Genomic DNA, 20,551 nt, shown 5'->3' with positions numbered 1-20,551 from the left:
TTTTACATTAAAAATTTCTATTAATTTATACGAAAATAATATAGTTTTCAACATACATATTCTAATAATATTAACAGTATCATTTATTTCTTTGTAAAAAGATGTATGGACATAAAATACTGTATGTTAGAGAAAATGTAATTTTATGATTGAATAACAGATATTTCGGTAAATTAAAAGACGCGATATTAATGAATATTGTCATGAATAATAAGTTGCTAATTTCATCAGTAGCTAATCATTTGTTTCTATCCAAGAATGTTCTATATCTTCGGGAAAACCGAAACTACAACCAGTATAAGAATCATGATTGATGCAATATATTAACACACTCCTCCAATAAGGATCGTGGGCTAAAAGTGTAGGATTTCCTAAAATGATAACCAAAGCACGACCTCGTGTAATTGCAACATTAAGTCTTCGAGGACATGCAACAAATCCAAGAGAGTGTTTAATATCTTCATTTATAAAATTAATTGAAGAGCGCACAGTTGAAATGATGATAACATTACGCTCTTGACCCTGAAATCCTTCAACACTACTAATTTTTGGTAATTCCACATCTAATTCCATGAGTAATTCACGAATTTGAAGAACCTGTTAAGTAATTAATGAATAAAGTATAAAATAATTTTATAGATGTTTTTGACAAATTATGTTCAATTATATTACCTGTTTTTGATAAGGAGTTATAATTCCAATATCATCAGGTGAAATACCGCATTTATATAACTTTAGTAGATAAAGATATACTTGAGTTGCTTCTTCAGGATTATACCAGCTTGGATTGTCATCATCTTTACAATTTTCGCCATTTACACCATGAAAAATTATAGCTGGTGGTGTATCCTTTCTCTTTGGCAATTCAGTAGCTAATATTTGTAAAAGTCTGGCTTCTTTACTTGTTTTAGAGGATACCTAAAAACATTATTTTTCTTAATTACCATGATATAAACTTAAGAAACGAGTCATCGATAATATAGATAAATGTACCTGTGCTTTTAATTCAGAATCATAAAATAATGAACTTGATAATTCTAGTATTTCTGGTAAACTTCTATAATTTATAACAAGCTTTGTAACAAGTCGAGGATCATAACATGTTTCAAAGCCATTAGGATCTTTTTGGTAAGGAAAATGACGTAGCAATCGTGATAAAAATGATTCGTTTAAACCAAAATTCTTCGCTATTTCACTTTGTACAACTGGGCCAAGTTGTAGTGGATCACCTGCGAGAATTACTTGCCCATAGTCACAACGAATAAAACTAAGTGGAATCATAATTTCTGGTTCTGTTGCTTGACCAGCCTCATCAACTAATATATGTGAAAAATGTCCATGAGGAAAGCCCATATTATTTAATATTCCTAGCGCAGTACAGGTACCAATAGTAATTCTATGACGTCCAAGTATACTCATAGTACAATTTAATTTTAGTCCCACTCCATTATACTTTGGCGTTTCAATTGTTGTTTCATCTGCTAATTCTGCTGTAGCACAATATGGCAATAATTTACTAGGTATAGAATCACTACTCAAACAATGATAAGCTATGAGTCGTACCTAAAAAAAAGGAAAGTATTTAAATTAAATTTAAAAAGTTTATAGTTTATACTTTTATTGCAACTTTCAAATAAGATAGTATGTGTAAACAGAATTAAACAGAAAATATGAAAAATCAATACAATATCAATGTTAATTATCTTCAAATTTATTTGTGAAACTATTTTTGTTCTGTTATTGTTATTTATTAAAAGTTTGAATTAAATCCATGTAAAATTACAGTAGAATGGGATTATGTAAATTTAATATATACCATATCACCAGGTTTAAGTATATCACTATCTAAAAGTCTTTCTGCTATAAGAGTTGCTGAACTATTAGATGGTGTTGCAACTAATAATCGACTTTCAGGTATAGTTGATAAGATTTGCAGAATTGTTTCACAAAGAGTAATGGTTTTTCCTGTACCAGGTGGTCCAAATATTACATAAGGCAATGGTCGTGCATGTCCTTTTAAAATGTTTCTTACAGCTTCTTTTTGATAATGATTCAAATTTTTATTAAACCAAAGCAACTTTCGTTTTCGTACTTGTGAAATAATTGGTTGTAATTCACTACTATAGGAAGAAATTGATGTCTCTTTTGAATTTTGTATTGCTGTATTTATTGAATTTTTCGTAACATTTGCTTCACTTTTTGTTTCAATACATTGTTTGTCTTTTACATCAGGTTCTATTGTATTTTCCCTATTTTGTTCAATAGGTTCAACATTAAATAATCGTTGTACAACTGACATTTTTGTAAATGATTTTGACATATTAGATTTATTACTTGTAGATGTAGTACTAGTGGAAGAAGATTCTGACGATACAGAATCAGTCCGCGGACGAGTTAGTAACTTAGAAATTGACTTATCTTTTGCTTCAAGTTCTTCAAGATCTAACTGAGATTCTTTTTCAATTACATGAGTGGGAAACAAAAAGTTCTGACCAAGACGATTTGTAGCCATATCAATTGCATTATGACAACGTTGTATGGCTGATCGTGAACATTTAAATGTTACTTGACAATCTTCATAATTATATTTTTGATGAAATTGGCAATTGAATTTCAAAAAAATTTCCAAGTTTGTAACTTTGTGAATAAATCCTTCATATTTTAATTTTCCTATTTCGAACATTATTAAAATTTATAAATAAAAAAATTATAAAATAATTAAAATAAATAATAATAACTACTGATTAATATAAACATCAACCATATTATGGTATAAAATTTTATAATGCAGTTTCATTTTAAATTTTATAACATACCTTGAGAACTATCCCACTTGAAAGATACTATGGCCCTATCACCAACAAGAAGAGAAGGACGTTTCTCTGCAAGCCCTGGCACTTCCATAACCAAATATTCTCCACAGTGTCTCATTACTGTGCTACTTATATTGTATCGTTGCATATTTATCGTTTGAGCAATTTCTTCCAGATATAATAAAGCATGAAACCGATCTCTATATGATTGAAAAGAAAGTCTATTTGACAAACAAGATATAGCATTTTCTATATCATATTTACACTCAGTTTGTGATTTTCTTTCATTTATGCACTTTGATATTACATCCCAATAAAGCTTAGGAACTTTGTATATCACGTTTCGCACTTTAATAAATGATGGTGGTTTACATGGACGAATACCTGGAATGTATGTAGCTTCATTCCATTCATCTTGGTGTGGTACATAATTAGTTTTATAACTACTACTTTTAGAATTTGACTTGTTTTGTATAGCTTTAGGTTTAACAGTAATGTTAAAAAATCGTCCAATTTCAAAATCTTTGAACTTAAAGATAAATAATTCTTTGCTTGTACCAATAAATTTTGCTGTACATTTAAATATATAAGTTAATTTATCAGAAGGATTTAATACTGAAACTGTATTAGGAGTAATTGGTTGAATTAATATTAGTTGAGAGTGGCTTTTTTTTATCATGAAACAACCTTTACGCAATACATGAGTAGTATTACCTACATTTTCTATAGTAATTGTTAAATTTTTTTCCTCTCGTACATTTAAATCAATATTTATATTATCACTTATAACAATACCGCATTTATTTTTTACAAGTTCATTTAAATCCTTTTTTAACTTATATGAAGTATTATTTAATGTTGGTAAATTAGCTTCTTTAGAGACCTAAAAAAATAAATTTATTTTTATTAAAATTACATTTTACTAGACTTTTTATTATAAGTAATCTTTCTTGTTGCTATTAAGTTATAAAATTGATTGAAAATGCAATTTAATGTACTCTCAAAAATTAATTGTAAAACAATTTCTGTTTGAAATGTGAATTGTGAAACTTTTCTGTTTCAAATGCTAAACTTGCCTGAAATACTGGAACCACAGTCAATGACCTCCATGTATAAAGTCCTTGATCACTCTCAATACTATCACTTATTACTTTATCACCAACACAAGGAATGTAACCAGAATCACATATGTTTTTATTAAATACAATATCCTTTTCAATAACACCAACTCCTTTAGTTGGATCAAAACTAGTTACAGTTCCAATATTTAACTTTGATCGTAAGGGTTGTATTCTTTTTATCTCTAAAATTTCTCCATTTAAATTGTAAGAAATTTCATCGATTTCTACTTCTGACTCTAACTGTAACCAGTCTCCAATTACAGGAATAAAATCAGATTGTACTTTATTCAAGTCAACAGTGATGTTGTCAGGTTCTACAACTAATAGTCGATTCTTACGTTCTATAACTTTTCCAATTACACATCTTGTTAATGTTTCTGGTTTGGTACTATCAATCTCAGAATGTTCTACTTCATTATCCCATGATTCATTTAATACAAAAATCTTTTTTATTTTGTGTTGTTTTTCTAGATTGTCTTGCTTTGGTGAGAGCAAATAAGAAACTTTATCACCTACTTTTAAGTTACTTATTGAAGTGTTTTTTATATCATAAACATAAAAGTCATCAACTACTATGTAATCTGTGGCAATAAAACTAATACTTCCTGTTTTGTAATAACTTGCATCCGTATTAAAACTTTCATCTTCTTTTATTTCTTTTCTATACACATTTTCAATGCGAGCTATAACATTGTTTATTTCTTCATCTGGTTCGTCTTTAATGGATGACCTATGTCCTATAGCATACTTTATAAGGGTACATATAAATGAAAACATATTTAATTTCTATTATATCTATCCATGTACCTATGAAAATTTATTTTTGTCATTAAAATTCACGTAAACATTGTATATAAAAAGGTATTTGCAACTTAAAAACTTCGAATAATTAAGATATACCGATCAATTGACTGGTATCTCCACTCTGTTGCCTTAATGTAATCCAATTCTTTCCTTAATGATTGAACGCGTTTTAAGTGTAACTCTCGAAGTAGACGATCCTGTTGCTTTTGCTCCTGTAACTCGGATTTCATTTGATTCAAAATTTTCGAAGTTTGATTCCCAACAGAGGTTAGTTCTGAATCCTGAGATTCCGAAGCTCTTTGTCCCGGTGAGTGGCTCAAACTTCCAGATGACAAAGTAGAGGAATTCATAATTTTATGAATAACTTGTTATGAGTAACGTTTCAAAATCACACATACCGTTTAGTAATTTTTAAATTGTATATATATAGTTTTCTCTTTTCTAAAATGGTACCACTCGTTTACATCAAATGTAGCAAACGCTGTTTACTGTATAAATGTATCAGGATATATATATATATATATATATATATATATATATATATATATATATATATATATACACACACACAGAATTTTAGCAGAATATATCAGTCTATAATCTATATGTATATTCAAACCAAACAAAATTATGTACTTATTAATATTAACTGACCCTATTTTAATTGCAAATTATATTTAGAAGATACAAATTTTTTTTTACAAGACATGATGAAGATGATAAATTTCCAACCAGTTAAGATAAAAATATTTTGTTTATATACATTATTAATAATGATTTTTAACATAAAGTTCAATTCGTGAACTATATTGAGTATTTAATTTTTGACGATTAATACTCTAGTCATTACAGTAAATAATTAAAAACAATAAAAATTTTTGTTATAACTATTTTAATTACATTTTTATAATAACCCTTACACGTACTTAACACGAAAACAATGATTCTCCTAGATAGTTCTTTCAAATTTTTCAAACCTATTTCTAACAAGAACCCAATATGATTCTTCTCCCTTTTTCGCTTAATATATTCTTTACTTAAATTTAAAGTACGTCAATATTAAATTACCAAAAAGAAAACATGAAAAAGAGCCGAGTAAAACAACTTAATGTTAGTACATCACAGCATGATTTTTTAGTAAAACCTTATGGATTTTGTTGTGATATCAAAGACTACGACCCAAAATTACTCTCATTAAAAGAAGAGCCCGAGCCACTTTTTCCTTCAAGCGGTCCACTCGAAGGAGGACCTGATATTAAATTCCGCCTTCAAGAACATGACGACATCCAATCTTTCAGACAACGAAGTATCCAAAGAAATGCTCAACGAGGTGGACTTCGGAGTAAATATCGAAGTGGTCAACAAGTTATTTGGGGCAACCAGTCGTATGCCCAACCGTATCGACGTCGTAGGTACCGGACCCCCAGACTTGAGGGTACTGTAAAAGTCCCTGAAGATAGAACCCAAGGTAGAACCCCAGATAGAGGTAGAGACATTGAAACTTTGGGTGAATTAATGATATGTAAACGATGCAGAGGACCTCTCCGATGGTATTTAGAAGACGAAATAGCAGCTGCTCGTGACATTATGATGAAGAGAAAGCAAGAAATATACAAGGCAGAAATGGAAAAGAACATTAAAATTGCTAAACAGAAAGGTATACGATTCGTCTCAATTATGCATATAAATTATTGCAAAGCATTTAAAAAATTAAGTTTTTTTTCAATTATTTTATATATAGAAATACTAAAATAAGATGATTAATTTTGTTCAAGTAATGCTAAGAAGAAGTAATATAAAGAATGCGCTATGGATATTGTGATTTTTCTTTTTTAATAATATAAATTTAATCATTCATTTCTTTTTTGTACAAAAAGGTGTCTATTGTAAAATTATTAAATTTTTTTGAAAAGAATATTAAAAAAAATAAATTTTGATATATTTTTATATTATCATAGTTTTAATAAATTTAATTTGAGAAGTAATCTTATTCCTTGTGCACATCTTCAATAAACATTTCTTACATGATATTATTACATAGAAAAATTAAGACATTAACTTCTTTTATATAGAAAATAGAAGACGACGAAGAAGGAAGAAAAAATTAAGCAAATTTTATGAGGATACATTTAAAGGAGATATATTTATATAGAGAAGATACATGTGAAGACAAATAAAAAGATATAACATAAAAGAAAGAACCTAATATAACATTTTATGTAATAGAAATGTTTACATCTCATGTTTATTAGAGAATGAAATACTATGAATACATTATGCAAAAATTACATGAGGTTGATTTCTTCCAATGCTTTAGTAATACCTATAACTCAAAATTACAAATACGTTTATATATATACATAAATATATGAAATTAAAAGTAAGTAAAATGACTATTTCACCATTTTTCATACAAAGCATATTTTCATAAATATTGAACTAAATTTTCACCAAATTTTTTCTGCAACACGCAATTTATTTCACTAAATACGTTCATTAAAATTATTTATAAAGTTACATACAAGGTTATTTATAAAGTTTATAAAGTAGTATATAATTACACACATATATCAATACTGCTTTATTAGAGCATAATTTATTAGCATTCAAGAAACAGAAGAATTTGAATCCATAGAAATACCTGAAACCTCTCCTATTCTTTTGAAATTACGATTAATTTTAACATTAATGAACCAATCTTAACATATCTTAATATCGAACATTTTTCATTAATTCATAAGAATTTCTTATTGTAAATTTGAAAAATAATCTGTTTCTTAAATGCCAACATATATGGATTGAATAATATATATGCGGTTAATTTTTTTAACACAGTATAAAAGTGATGTTTAGATTTCGTATTTACGCATGTTATTTTGTCGCGAAAAAGCCATTTATGGAAAATCAGTTGTACATATATATATATATATAATATTATACATACATATATGTATATCAACTATAAATATATTAACAATATCACTCTTAAAGACGTTTGATGTTATTATTAAGCATTATTCAAATACAAAAACCGTACCTTTTCGATAAGAATGATCGGCTGTGTGGAGAAATGCGCAAATAACTAGAAATTACCTTTCTGTTCTTTTGTGTCAAACTTAATAAACATTTACTATTTATTGGGAAAGACAGAAACTACCCAGTTACAATATTCAAATTTTTATAATTTATTTAGTTAAAATATTATTTTATGTTTTCTTTCCAATTATTTTTAAAAGATGAAGAACACTATATAGTATGAAGTTTAGTAATTAATATTTATTTTTGTTTCAATAAAAACTAATATCTATAAACAAAGAATTTAATTTTTTTTTATCTTTTTTATCTCTTTTTTTATCATAAATTTGGTATACTTTTATAAAATATCTGTTGAATCATAGAATTTTTCCTTAAATTTGTAATTAGTACCTTAACAATAGTAATAATAATAGTAATATATTTATATCATTATCTATGTAGGCTCTATGAACAATTGTAATATTTTTAAGCGGAACTTAATTTTTTATTAAATCACTACGTCTGCAGTTAATTTAATAAACTAAAAAAGTTACATAATTTATATTTTTTTGATAAACCATTGAATATAGATATATATAAATAAAAAAGGTAGAAAATTACATATATTCCTATTAATAATTCAAAATCTAATTCAAAATGAATATTTTAAAGTATATAAATTTATATAATTTTTATATATTATATCAAATTTATATATAATTTTGTTAAATAGACATTTAGGTATCTAAACATATCTCTGAGATACTATTGACCTTTTTTTTATTTTATGCTAGAATACACTGTATTGGAACAGAAAAACAATTTTGAATAACTATACATCAAATGTATCCTTTGTTATTCTTTGGCAAAGTACCAGAAAATTATACTGCAATTAAAAAACAATATATATTGTAATTATTGAATATTCCATTATCATTTTTTATAAAACTAGTATAATGTTTTATACTCCAGATTTTTATATTTAAAGCTGCAATATTCATTTAGGAATGTTGTCCTTTACTGAAAGCTTCTGTTTTGTTTCTGGTAAAAGCACATTTTAATATTATTCTCTATGTATTTATGATAATCTTCGTATTTCTTTTCATGCAAGATATTCATATAGACAAAAAGTTTTAAATTAAACGTAGATCTCTTTAAAAAAAACAAGTGACCTTCATTTTGAAGAGGTAATTTTAGTATCATTCATAAGTAACAGCATCATGAAGTGTTTGTATGTAATCATTCTGATATTTTAGGATCATCATCTTGCCTATCAGTAATCTTTTCAGAAATTATCACATAGATCAATGGCTCATCATGCCTATTGCTATACCTATGCATAACGCCTACTGCTTACATCACAGTAACTTTTAGAGACCTTAACATTTACTTCATCAGTGTCTCATTTAGTTTCTTCTTTTAAAACACTTATGGAAGTATCTTTCCCTGTAGTTTCCCCTAGTGTTTCTACAGATTGTTTCCTCACAAATTCTTTTAAGTTGGATGTATTTCCATCTTTAACATTCTCAGAACACTGAATGTTTATATTTGGTTCACTTATTTCCATTTCAGTATTACATATTTGTGATTTTGATATTATTACATTATCTTGTTCTTTTCTAACATCTTCTAAGCCACTTTTAGTATCTGATGAGTCTGAAATTGTACTCAATGTTACGTTCTGTATTGTACTTGATAAAACTTCTTCACTCACAGTTTCTACTTCACCATGTATTTTAATGTCTTGCATTTCATTTTTATCACTATATGTCTCTATTTCAGCTTGTGCCTTTAAATGTTCTAAATTTTCTGTTATTTTGTCAATTTTTGTAACAATACTATTGTTATGGTCATTAAATGTATCTTCATCTTCTCTTGGTTTATCCATTTCCATATTTTGGACTATTTCATCTACAGTAAGTTCTACAACATTGTCAGTATTCAGACATAAATTATCTATGTTTTCTTCTATTTCTTGATTTTTACTTTCACTACCTTCTGGTAATCTGTTTATATCTACGTCTTCTCCCTTGTTTGTTTCATTCACTCCTTTTATTGCAGCATCTTCAGATATATTTTCCACAAATGGTACTAAAATATCAGTAATATTTTTCCCATCAAAACTTAATTTAACAGAGAGAAGATTACTGGTATCATCAAGAATCTCACACTGAAACATTGTTTTTCCACCTGCAGCAAGTTCTTCAAATATTGTGCAAGCATCTAAAGGCCAAGAATTTATACTGTTTGGTTTTTTCAGAGCACAACATTTCGATAAAGGAGGGACATTTATAATGTCTGCTGGTAACGTTCGTGTTTCGTTTGTAATCGTTATGTTGCCATAATCTATACACAGAACTGTAGTACCTTCTTCAGAATGTGAAAGAATTTTTGCCCTGCGCCATTGACCATTTTCTAAATACTTTGCAGCACAAATAGTACCAATGTCAAATATACTTAATGGAAGGAAACTAGGTGCTGCTTGTAATCTCTCTAACATTATATTTAAATCTGTAGTGCTGCTTTCTGCTTGAATCCAGAATTCATTAGGCGAATTGATGCAACTAACAAATACATTTGATGAATTTGCTTCACCCAAGGGAGATAATCGTTTCTCTATGATCGGTGGTTCACAGAATTTTGCAAGTATATCTGTTACATTTTTACCATTTAGTGTTAATTTTACCAATGATGTTTCACCTTCATCAATTACGTCTAACAAAAATATAGCTGCTCCTTCACCTGATAATCTTACAAATTCCTTACAAGCTTTTTCTGACCATTTCGTAATCCCTTCTGGCATAATTAAACGACATTTTCTTGATAGAGGAGGTACATCTACAAGATCTACCGGTAGAGCACGTATTTCGGTTGAGGTAGCTGAATTTCCATAATCTATATATATAACTTCTGTAACACTATCACTGTGTGATACAACACGTGCCCTATACCAACATTCATCATCAGGATATTTAGCAACACACAATAAATTTTCTTTAATTTCATCCACTTTGGAAAACAAATGTGCTACAATAAATCTATCAGCCATAATTTCTAAATCACCAATAGATTTTTCTTCTTGAACCCAAAACTCATTTGGAGAGTTAATGTGAGATACAAAAGCAGAATAGGGATCCAATTCAAGGTCAACTATTTCATCTATTAATTCTTCTTCTGTGTGAATCTTTACAGCATAATGATTTTCGACTAACATTTCACTGACACTTTTACCATTTATTAACAAGTCTACTCGTTTTGGAACACTATTTGCTATTACCATGGCTTCCACAGACTCAACTTTTACTAAACTTTCGAATCTTTTACAAATTGCAGAATTCCAATCTTCTGCTTCTGCAGGAATAACATCTAATCTGCATTTAACTGCATATCCCTTTATTTCTTTCCACTCATCTGGCAACTGTCGAATCTTTCCAGATTTATTATTGATGATATCTGTAGATCCAAGATCGATAAGTCGAACAGTGGTGATATCTTCATCGGCATCGAGTACCTGTGCCCTATACCAATAACCATTTATATTGTTCGAAACAATGCATAAACTTCCTTCTTCTAATATTCCATCTATCTCTGGAAATGTAAGTGCATCCTGTTGAAGTTGCGTATGTTTACTATGCAAGTCTGAGTAATCATCTTCACGGCGAAGCCAGAACTGACTAGGTGAATCTGCATAACTTACAGAGACTTTATATTTACAACCCTCTGTCATATTATAAATTGTAGCTTCTGTCGGTCCATATATCTTCTTTTCTGATATTAAATTAAGAGAACGGAATTTGCTACTGAACTTTTCTCCATTATATAGCAATTCCACTACCCATCTTTTGTTAACATTATGAAAAACGCAGGTAAGACCTTTCCCTCTCAAATGATGTTCTAATATATTTGATTGTTCAAATACTGTACCCTTAATTATTACTGATAGTGAGACATTAATAGCGAGCTGGTGTGGTGTATAAAACCGTGAATCTAACATCATTACTCTATTATGGGGCATAAAGGCAGAATTGCCAAAATCAATGTAATTTATATAAATTCCCCTCTTCTCAGAAATACCTATAACCCTAGCTCGATACCACTGACCATTACTGCTTCTAACAGCGCATAAACGACCATACTCTGGTTTCCATAATTTTCCGGAAATAGGATAATACTTATTGAGTGTATGAAGTAACTTTTCCTCCATTGGGTGGTTTTCCATAAATTTTAGCCAGATACTACCAGAGTGTTCTATATATATCGCTATTACTTTTTGAGTAGAACTAAGAATAGGCAATGGACATATTGGTAATATTTTTTCATCTGACTTTTCGGGAATATTTATTTTATAACCATTTAGGTCAAATAATTTTACGATAAGTCTGCAAAAATAAAATTAAATTTTATATACATAGAAAAATGAATAAAATCATAATTAGGATAGATAATTGCATTGTAATACTACCAAACTGAGTGAGTACAGTACATTACTATTCTTCAAACTCATATGCAAGATGGATATGAATTTGATGGATTAATGATACATGAATCATTTATCACTAAAAATTTTAATTTACATTTAAAAAAAAGAACTGGTCAAATGACTACGAATGACTTTATTTTGTATTCACTTAATAGGGTAGTATCATATCATAGATTTCTCTGTATTCACATTACCAATTTCTCTGAGTTTTATAAAAGAACATGAAACAAAAATATATTTTGTTCAAAAATATTCTAGTAACAATTTATAACAAGCTGAAGATTAAATTTACCTATTATTGTCAATTTCTTCCACTTTTATAATTACTTCTTTTCCCTCAATAGTTTCTTTGAATTTAGTATTTGTCTCAGAAATAGTATTTCTTACAAGGGAACATTCAATTGATTGATACTGCATTACAGAAAGTTCTCCTGGTAAAGCTAACACCTAAATTAATAAGTTATAATAATAATCAAAAGCTTTTATTAAACAAAGACGATGTAAAAGCAAATAATGTAAGAATATTTTTATTATACTGAATATATCATACTAAATATTTCAAATATTTAATCAAGCGCATTGGTTAGTATTAAGCAATATACTATTAATTTAAAGATTTATACTTAAGAAATTAATAATCTTAACATAAATAAAAACTACTTTAGTTCTACTATAAATCTTTAATTCGCTAAAATGAATTATTATTATTATTGCATTATTGCATTAACATTCTTCAATGCAGCAAATATGGTATTAAGTAACTTCTACTCCTAGCAATGTTACATTATCTATACATAAATTGAATTTGGCATTTACATTGATCTAGCTTTTGTATTTTTCTTTTTTGCAAAACTCACACTATCTGACAGAATTTCATGGTATTCTCCAGTATCAATGAATTTTACATTAAAGCCTGTGGATTGTGAACGGCTACTGATTACCGCCCGTCTCCAAACTCCATTTGAATCAACCAAACAACCTGTGCCTGGGCATATCTCATGGGTTGATAATCGTTGCATCACCTGCCATTGCCATACTTATCCTTACCAATATTGTAAATTTACTTAAATTTTTATGCACAAGTTTAATTTTAATATTAGTTTCATACTACTCTTGATATGATCTTCAATCAAAATTATTTTGATAAATAAATAATTTTTAGCCTAATTTTTTATAGAAACTTAAAATATAAATAGAGATAAGTTACTTATTAAATATAATCTTATTTTTATTAGTATCAAAATACTACACATTGCAGAAATGATTAGATATATGTATTCAATATATCTATAAAAAAAAAAAGAAAAATTAACATGCAATGTTAGACATAACAGAATAAGGGGAATGAAATATTTACTTCTATTAACATAGTAAATTACAAATGTATTATATAAGTGAGTATATAGAAATAAAAATAACAACACAAAAACATTAATTAACAAAAATATTGATTTTAAAAATACACACAGTTTATTATGTAAAATAAATATATTTAAAGTTAAAAATGTCTAAATATTTATTCTTGTAAAAAAAATAAAAATTTTAAAATACACAAAATGCTAAAAGTTAGAATAAAATTCTCTAAATAAATTTGAAATGAATTTTGTATTTATACTATTAATGTGCTCAACATGACTTCATATATTTGTTTTAATATAAGTACTCTAATAATAAGTAGTGAATATAATGCAATTCTATGATTGTAATACTGCACAAAATACATAAACTTACCTCTTCTCACTATATAAAATACATTTTATTTACAAATTATTAATCAAATACAGGTCCATTAATCAAAATACAAAATGGCAGAGATATTACTGTGTATGACAAATGTATAAATATATTAAATACACTGAACACATAACGGTAGAAGAAAGTGTCAGTACAGCACAAGAAAGATAAATTTTACTTTGATTAAGTTATTAATACCATACATCGTGCAATGAAAGACATATAAAAGACAATAACAAAGGACATATGATTAGAATAATGAAGATTAGTAATAGATTGTTAATTCAGTAATTGCATAGTTTCTCTTATAATAATTTTTGTTAGTTTGAGGATTAGTTTGTTATGATCTTTTCCAATTTTTTAATATTGCAATCGTACATAATAAAAAAGAACAATTGCAATAGTAATTAAACCACTTCAATTAATTATTAGCATAAATATTAATAATAACCAAGTATCAGTACAAACAGTTTGTAACTCATGCATTAAAATATGTACTATTTAAATTTTAATAACATAATTAAGGTAATTTTATGTTTAAAGCATTGTTTTAACGATTTTTTGTTTAAAGATATTTTTTCTCAATTTTATAAATTTAATATTCTAACTAAATTTAGAAAGATTATGATATTTCTTATTAACAGATGTATAAATAAATTAGATCTACTGAACAATAATTTTTACATATCAGTAACTTCCATGCATCAAATACAAAATTAAACTTGCATTTATCTATTTATCTTACACTGTAAGTACATGAGTACTATGTACATGCAGAGTAATATAATAGATAGGTACATAATCATGAAAAATGAATAAATATAATGTAATCGCGAAAAAACGGATAATACAATAGATAGATACATACATATACATAGATAGATAGATACATAATCATAAATAATGTACTCATGCAATATCTACTAAGATTACTATTCATGATATTTTTATTTAATAATGTAATTAAATATATTTGCATGTGTGTAAACGTACCTCAGGATTTTTGTCAGCCATGTATGTATTAATTATATCTTCACATTCAGTAGCTGAAGGTAATTGTACATAGAATTCTGACATATTTTGAACACTTGAAACTTTTACTCGAAGTGCTTGACCATTTAAGAGATTTATATCCACTCTTTTTATGTTAGATTTAATTATTGGTTTTGAAGTATTATTATCTGAAACTAAAATAATGCTACATATTATATACTTCTTGATTATTATTAAAATTAATCATATGTAAGTATGTTTAATCATGTATGTTTAATCAATTCTTGTTCATGAAACATATTTAATCGTTTTTACTTATTCTTTTAAATCATATCTTCTTCTAAAATGCACATTAAAATAGGATTATACTTTTTGTAATTTTTTATTGTGCTAAAATCTTAAAATAAGATTCATTGTTATATTAATCAATTATTTCATATGTTATTTGTATTAGTTCTATTATTAACATTTAATATATGTGCGTACGTTATATACATATATAAAATTGTAAAGGTATACTTTTATAAAATAAAATTATATAATTATATCGTTATATTTAAAAAAATATATTACAAAATATAAGACTCGTTTAATATTTTTCATTAAAGATTCTTTTGCCTACTTTTAAAAAGAAAACGAATCATTTAATTTCATTTTTAGAAACTATTTAAATCAGATATAAATAAGTTATAAAAAAGATATATAAAAAATTATCTTACCTGTAACATCAACATCTGATTTAGTATCTGAATTGGATAGTGATGCAAGATTTAGTTTAGCTAACATCTTAGCTACATCGTCTCCGTTATTAATTAACGATATTAAATATTTATTATCTTTTTTATCGTGAAAAACACACGTGCAGTTGTCAACATTAAAGCAATTATCAATTTCTTTTGTATTTGCTTCAGACCAATTAGAACCATCTAGTGGAGCAACATTTAGCAATGAACATTGGACAGCTTGTTTAGGAAGACGCATTAATTCCTTTTCTACTGGATAAATGTTCTGAGGATCAACTATAGCACTATTTCCAAAATCTATGTACTGAATAAGATGACCATTTAATTTATTTAATTCAATGATTTCTGCACGATAAAAAGCTCCATCGTCAGAGAATATTGCTACTACTGGAGATCCAACCTAAAGGTATTTATGAAAACCAGTTTATAATATATGTAATACACGGAAATTTTAAATCATCCAAATCAAATAATCACCTGTAACGTATATGAAATTGGCTTTTTAGTAACATATATCCTCTGAATTTCATTCATCATAAACTTAAATTCGTTTTCGTTATCTAGTATTTGACAATAAAAATTATTGGGATTTGTAAACCATGTAATAATCACGTCTTTTTTAGTTCCAGGTGTATATGGAATTGTACTCCATTCAGTTATGCTTTCTTTTGTTAGTTCGATATCCTCACAAAATTCTCTATTTATGAAAATCTCTGTTTGCCCATTATCAGTCATTCTTTTCAGTAAGACACTGTACATACCATTTTCTTCACTTATAAATTCTGCTTCTACTGTTTTATTAATAACTAAATTCTCAAAAGCTTCTATTTTCTTTGAATCAATATTATCATCCTTTACACCAAATAGTTTACAATGTATAGCTTGTTTTGGGAGTTCCAAAAATTCCTTTTGTATAGTTTTAATTTTACCATATTCAACTGTTTCTATATTGCCATAATCTATGAATTGTACAGTTACATCATCTTCTCTAATGGATTTGATTACAGCTCTATACCATTTTCGGTCTTTTGAATACTGAGCAACGCAATATGCGTCACAAAACATGTTACATTCTGATAGTAACCTTCCTCCATTTTCATATACTAATGCCATATTTTCCATCATAGTCTCTAAAGCAATATAATCAGAATTTAATTGTACAAAAAAGTCACAGAGACTATTTATAACAACTACTTCAGAAGGTTTTATAATTCCAGTAGTTATAGTATGATGTGGAATATAAAAATTATTTTTATGTTTCATAGAATTTTGTAAATTTTCATTGCAGGTATAATTAGCGACGTTTAACTTATTTTGTACAAGCCTATATCCTTGTCCTTTTCTTTCTTTAGATCTATTACTATCATGATAATCGCTATTTGTCTTCCCACTTCTTTCAGAAATGCCTCCACGTCTAGAATAACTACCACGATTAGTACTACTTTTCCCATATTTAGTATTGCCCTTAAATGATGTATCTGAAGCTCTATTTCTATTACCTCTGGTACCTTTCCCGATTTTAGACGAATCATTACCATCATGTCTATTGCTCCATTTATTTTTTGTACTACGATTATTAGAAGACTCATCTCTGTTAAATCTTTCATTTTGTGAATCATTATGATGAAAATGACTACTTGATTCATTTTTAAAAATTTTAAACTTATTCATTTCTTGATCACTACTACTGTTATGTGTTTGATGCAGTGATATTGATTGATTCTTTTTAAACCATTTATTTACATCCTCATTTTCAACACTTTTCAAAATCAGTTTAAAAGAGTACTGATTTCTTACATGTTCAACTGGAACTATATGAAACAATTCAGAAAGAATATTCATGTTGTGCTCTTTTTCATACAAATCTACCACTAGACCATTAGAAGTTATATCTATAACTTTTATATGGAAGCGTTTCTCTAAAGTGTACGACTCAAACCGATCGTGAGTTTCTTGAGTAGGTTGAATCACTCGATGACCATGCAAAGTACATTTTATAGCTTGTGCTGGCAATGTTTTGACTAAGTTGGCACGAATTGAACGAAGAGACCTTAAAGTTACAGTTTCTTCGTTACCATAATCTACATATAAGACTTTTAGTTTTTCTCCATTTATGTCCAGAATCTGTGCTCTATACCATTGATTATCATATAAAGCAGCACAAGGAAGACCAATCTTTAATTCTGCAAGACTTAAAGTAGGTGCAGTTGTACAAAAATCTGCTAAATCATTCATTATTAATTCAAGAGATGGTACATAATCCTCGAGTCGTACAAAAAATTTCTTATAAGATTCCACAAACGAAACATAGACATTTACTACGTCTTCTACTGATAATGATTTTGGTCTTTGATACGTAAAACAATTTATAGATTTCAGCATAACTGGAGGTGGAAATGCTTCTCTAAGAATGTCTTTTATGTTTTTTCCATTATCATATAAGTCTCCATATTGTACTAAAGGTGGTCCCTCTGGTGGGCAGACATGCAAAACAAGGAGTTTTCCTGCTAGTACTTGTTTAAAATATTCTTTCATTGTACCTGTAACATTTAATTCGTGTACACCGCTTAATGTGAACCGAATAGAGAGCACTCTAGGATTAATAAAGTGAGGTGGTAACTTGAAAATATCTGTGTATGGTAACACTTCCGTGTGACCAAAATCGACATAGTAAAGTTTACACTTATTTTCCATAACAGACATTACAACAGCTCTGCATAACACCTTATCTCGCGTATAACGACCTAGACATACTGATCCAGGTAATGGAGGTTCTTGTAATGGCTCTAGAGGATGACTGTTAATATCTCTCATGAGTACGCGCAATACCTGAGTGGTACTTTGAAGTTGCACAGAAAACTTAAATGGACCATCTTCTACAAATGAAACATATACATCATGCTTTGATGACACATCCAAAATGCGAGATTTAAATACAAGAGCTTCTTGAACAGAGGCGTGCATCGTATGTCTTTGCTGAGCTGCACAGCATGAACAACCATTTTGTTGAAATTCTTGAACTTCATTTTCAGCAGAATGTAATGAACTCAGATTTTTTTCATATAATAGCAATTCAGGGTCTGTTATACCTCTTGAACTAGAAAGATATATAAAAGTTTTAATAAGAATAATGTCTCTAAATTCTTCCAAATTTTCAGCAACATTTTATTAAGCATAATTAAATATAATTCAATAAATAATATGAAAGTCAATATTTTAAACTTATAATTGATAATAAAATACAAAATTATGAGTGACATAAACATAAGATTGTAAATAATAATTACAAAAGCAATATGATATAGAAATATTTATTTTATAGATATCAAAATAAAATAAATACCTATACATTTCTAGCAATGTTGCTTTTTTTGCTATGTATTTCCTGATTAAGAATTCAGTGAAATCCTCATTATTGTACACAAGTTTAATAAAATTATCGCTATTGGTTATAGTATGAATCACAATTTTATATTCATTGTACCGTAGAGTCTTCTGAATTGACTCAATTACTTCGTTAGACCAATGACCATTTGCAGGTAATAAATGCATTAATGTAAATTGAAACGCCACAGGTGGAAAAGATTGTAAAGATTCAGAACCAGGTATATCATCAAGTAAATGTATTTCTTGTATTGGAAGCAATTCAAGATTACCATAATCGATGAAATGCAAAAGCACAGTATTATCAATATTATTTATATGCTTTATTCTTGCTCGATAATATCCATCATTTTGAAATTTAGCACAACAAAGAGCATTTATGCGCAAACTGGTCGACTGAGTTTTAACACAGTTTTGACGTCTAGTAAATTGTTCAACAAGGGGTAAAATCATACGTTCTACACATGTTGCAGAATTTTTATCAATTTGACCCCATATTCTGAGGAATGTATGGCATGGTTCAATATGAGTCACAAAAATAATCAACTCTGAATTTTGTTTTATGCTCATTGTGTTATATAATTTTTTGTATAATAAAAATTTGTATTTTCTTATATATTTTCTTAATTTTTATTTCATTAAATAGGTGAACTTGTGTAATCTGAAATACAAAACTATTGTTAGATACCTCAAAAGTAATTTTATTCAATCCTCAACGTTATGGGAAAGTAGGCCACCTTAGCCGCGACTTATCAAATAATGAGATCGGAGGATCATGCGATCATAACTATTTCTATTTTTATATACCTTTCCTAACGGCATTACTTCTTATGTATATAATTTTCAAAGTTACCGATATAAACAATTTTTTTTATTTTTACCATATTGTATCAAAAGGTATCACGTAACCGTTTCATATTCTATTAAATTATTTGACTCCTTACTCATTTGAATGTAGTATAATACAAATTTACATAAAACTTCTTCTCACATATGTTACTACTTGTTCTACTTGTAATATTAAATATGTAGATAAATTCATCAATTGTAAATGTACATACACCTAAACCGATATTCTTTATATGATACTGCGTATAAAAAAAGGTGTATCAATATTACAACTAAATGTAAAGCTACATGTAATACAAACCTCACAAATAGGGTATCAAAGACGTTTTTTTTAAATTCATTTCATTAGAAATTAAATAATCACTAGCTTTTTCGCAAAATTGTTCTTTCACATACATCAGAATGTGGCGGTTGACCGGCTTCTTGTTACGCCCACGGAAGTGTTCTTGAACATTATTTTGAAATGATTAGATGGCGCGAAAATTTAAATTATATGCCGTTTAAGATACGTTCTATACATTTAATTTTGTCAAAAAAGATATAAATGAATTTTAATTTAATATTCTTTTCAAATATGCATAATAACATATACTAAATATATTAGTATAATTGTGA

General features: G+C 27.7%; 4 protein-coding genes across 4 annotated transcripts; 1 reads left to right on the top strand and 3 right to left on the bottom strand.

Moving 5' to 3' along the window:
• Nucleotides 1-57: 57 nt before the first annotated feature.
• LOC117208566 (probable RNA helicase armi) lies at nucleotides 58-5,045 on the bottom strand. The gene is made up of 7 exons (XM_033449788.1): nucleotides 4,835-5,045; nucleotides 3,890-4,741; nucleotides 2,817-3,696; nucleotides 1,817-2,670; nucleotides 994-1,563; nucleotides 673-918; nucleotides 58-597 (listed from the first exon to the last, which is right to left on the bottom strand). Exons 2-7 carry the CDS (start codon nucleotides 4,709-4,711, stop codon nucleotides 235-237), a joined length of 3,735 nt encoding a protein of 1,244 aa, XP_033305679.1. The 5' UTR covers nucleotides 4,712-4,741; nucleotides 4,835-5,045; the 3' UTR covers nucleotides 58-234.
• LOC117208576 lies at nucleotides 4,748-5,229 on the bottom strand. Its single transcript, XM_033449807.1, has one exon. It carries the CDS (start codon nucleotides 5,086-5,088, stop codon nucleotides 4,807-4,809), a length of 282 nt encoding a protein of 93 aa, XP_033305698.1. The 5' UTR covers nucleotides 5,089-5,229; the 3' UTR covers nucleotides 4,748-4,806.
• A 288-nt stretch (nucleotides 5,230-5,517) lies between these two features.
• Nucleotides 5,518-7,026, top strand: LOC117208572. Its single transcript, XM_033449802.1, has 2 exons — nucleotides 5,518-6,395; nucleotides 6,811-7,026. Exons 1-2 carry the CDS (start codon nucleotides 5,819-5,821, stop codon nucleotides 6,888-6,890), a joined length of 657 nt encoding a protein of 218 aa, XP_033305693.1. The 5' UTR covers nucleotides 5,518-5,818; the 3' UTR covers nucleotides 6,891-7,026.
• A 1,515-nt stretch (nucleotides 7,027-8,541) lies between these two features.
• On the bottom strand, nucleotides 8,542-19,657 carry LOC117208548 (maternal protein tudor-like). The gene is made up of 8 exons (XM_033449763.1): nucleotides 19,047-19,657; nucleotides 16,181-18,800; nucleotides 15,707-16,103; nucleotides 14,961-15,148; nucleotides 13,091-13,258; nucleotides 12,526-12,680; nucleotides 8,926-12,132; nucleotides 8,542-8,794 (listed from the first exon to the last, which is right to left on the bottom strand). The coding sequence occupies exons 1-7, from the start codon at nucleotides 19,655-19,657 to the stop codon at nucleotides 9,156-9,158; spliced, it is 7,116 nt and encodes a 2,371-aa protein (XP_033305654.1). The 3' UTR covers nucleotides 8,542-8,794; nucleotides 8,926-9,155.
• Nucleotides 19,658-20,551: the final 894 nt, after the last annotated feature.

Source organism: Bombus bifarius, unplaced genomic scaffold (assembly GCF_011952205.1).
Source record: "Bombus bifarius isolate JDL3187 unplaced genomic scaffold, Bbif_JDL3187 scf7180000008140, whole genome shotgun sequence".
NCBI classification, from domain to species: domain Eukaryota; kingdom Metazoa; phylum Arthropoda; class Insecta; order Hymenoptera; family Apidae; genus Bombus; species Bombus bifarius.
This window is presented reverse-complemented; position numbering and strand designations above follow the sequence as displayed.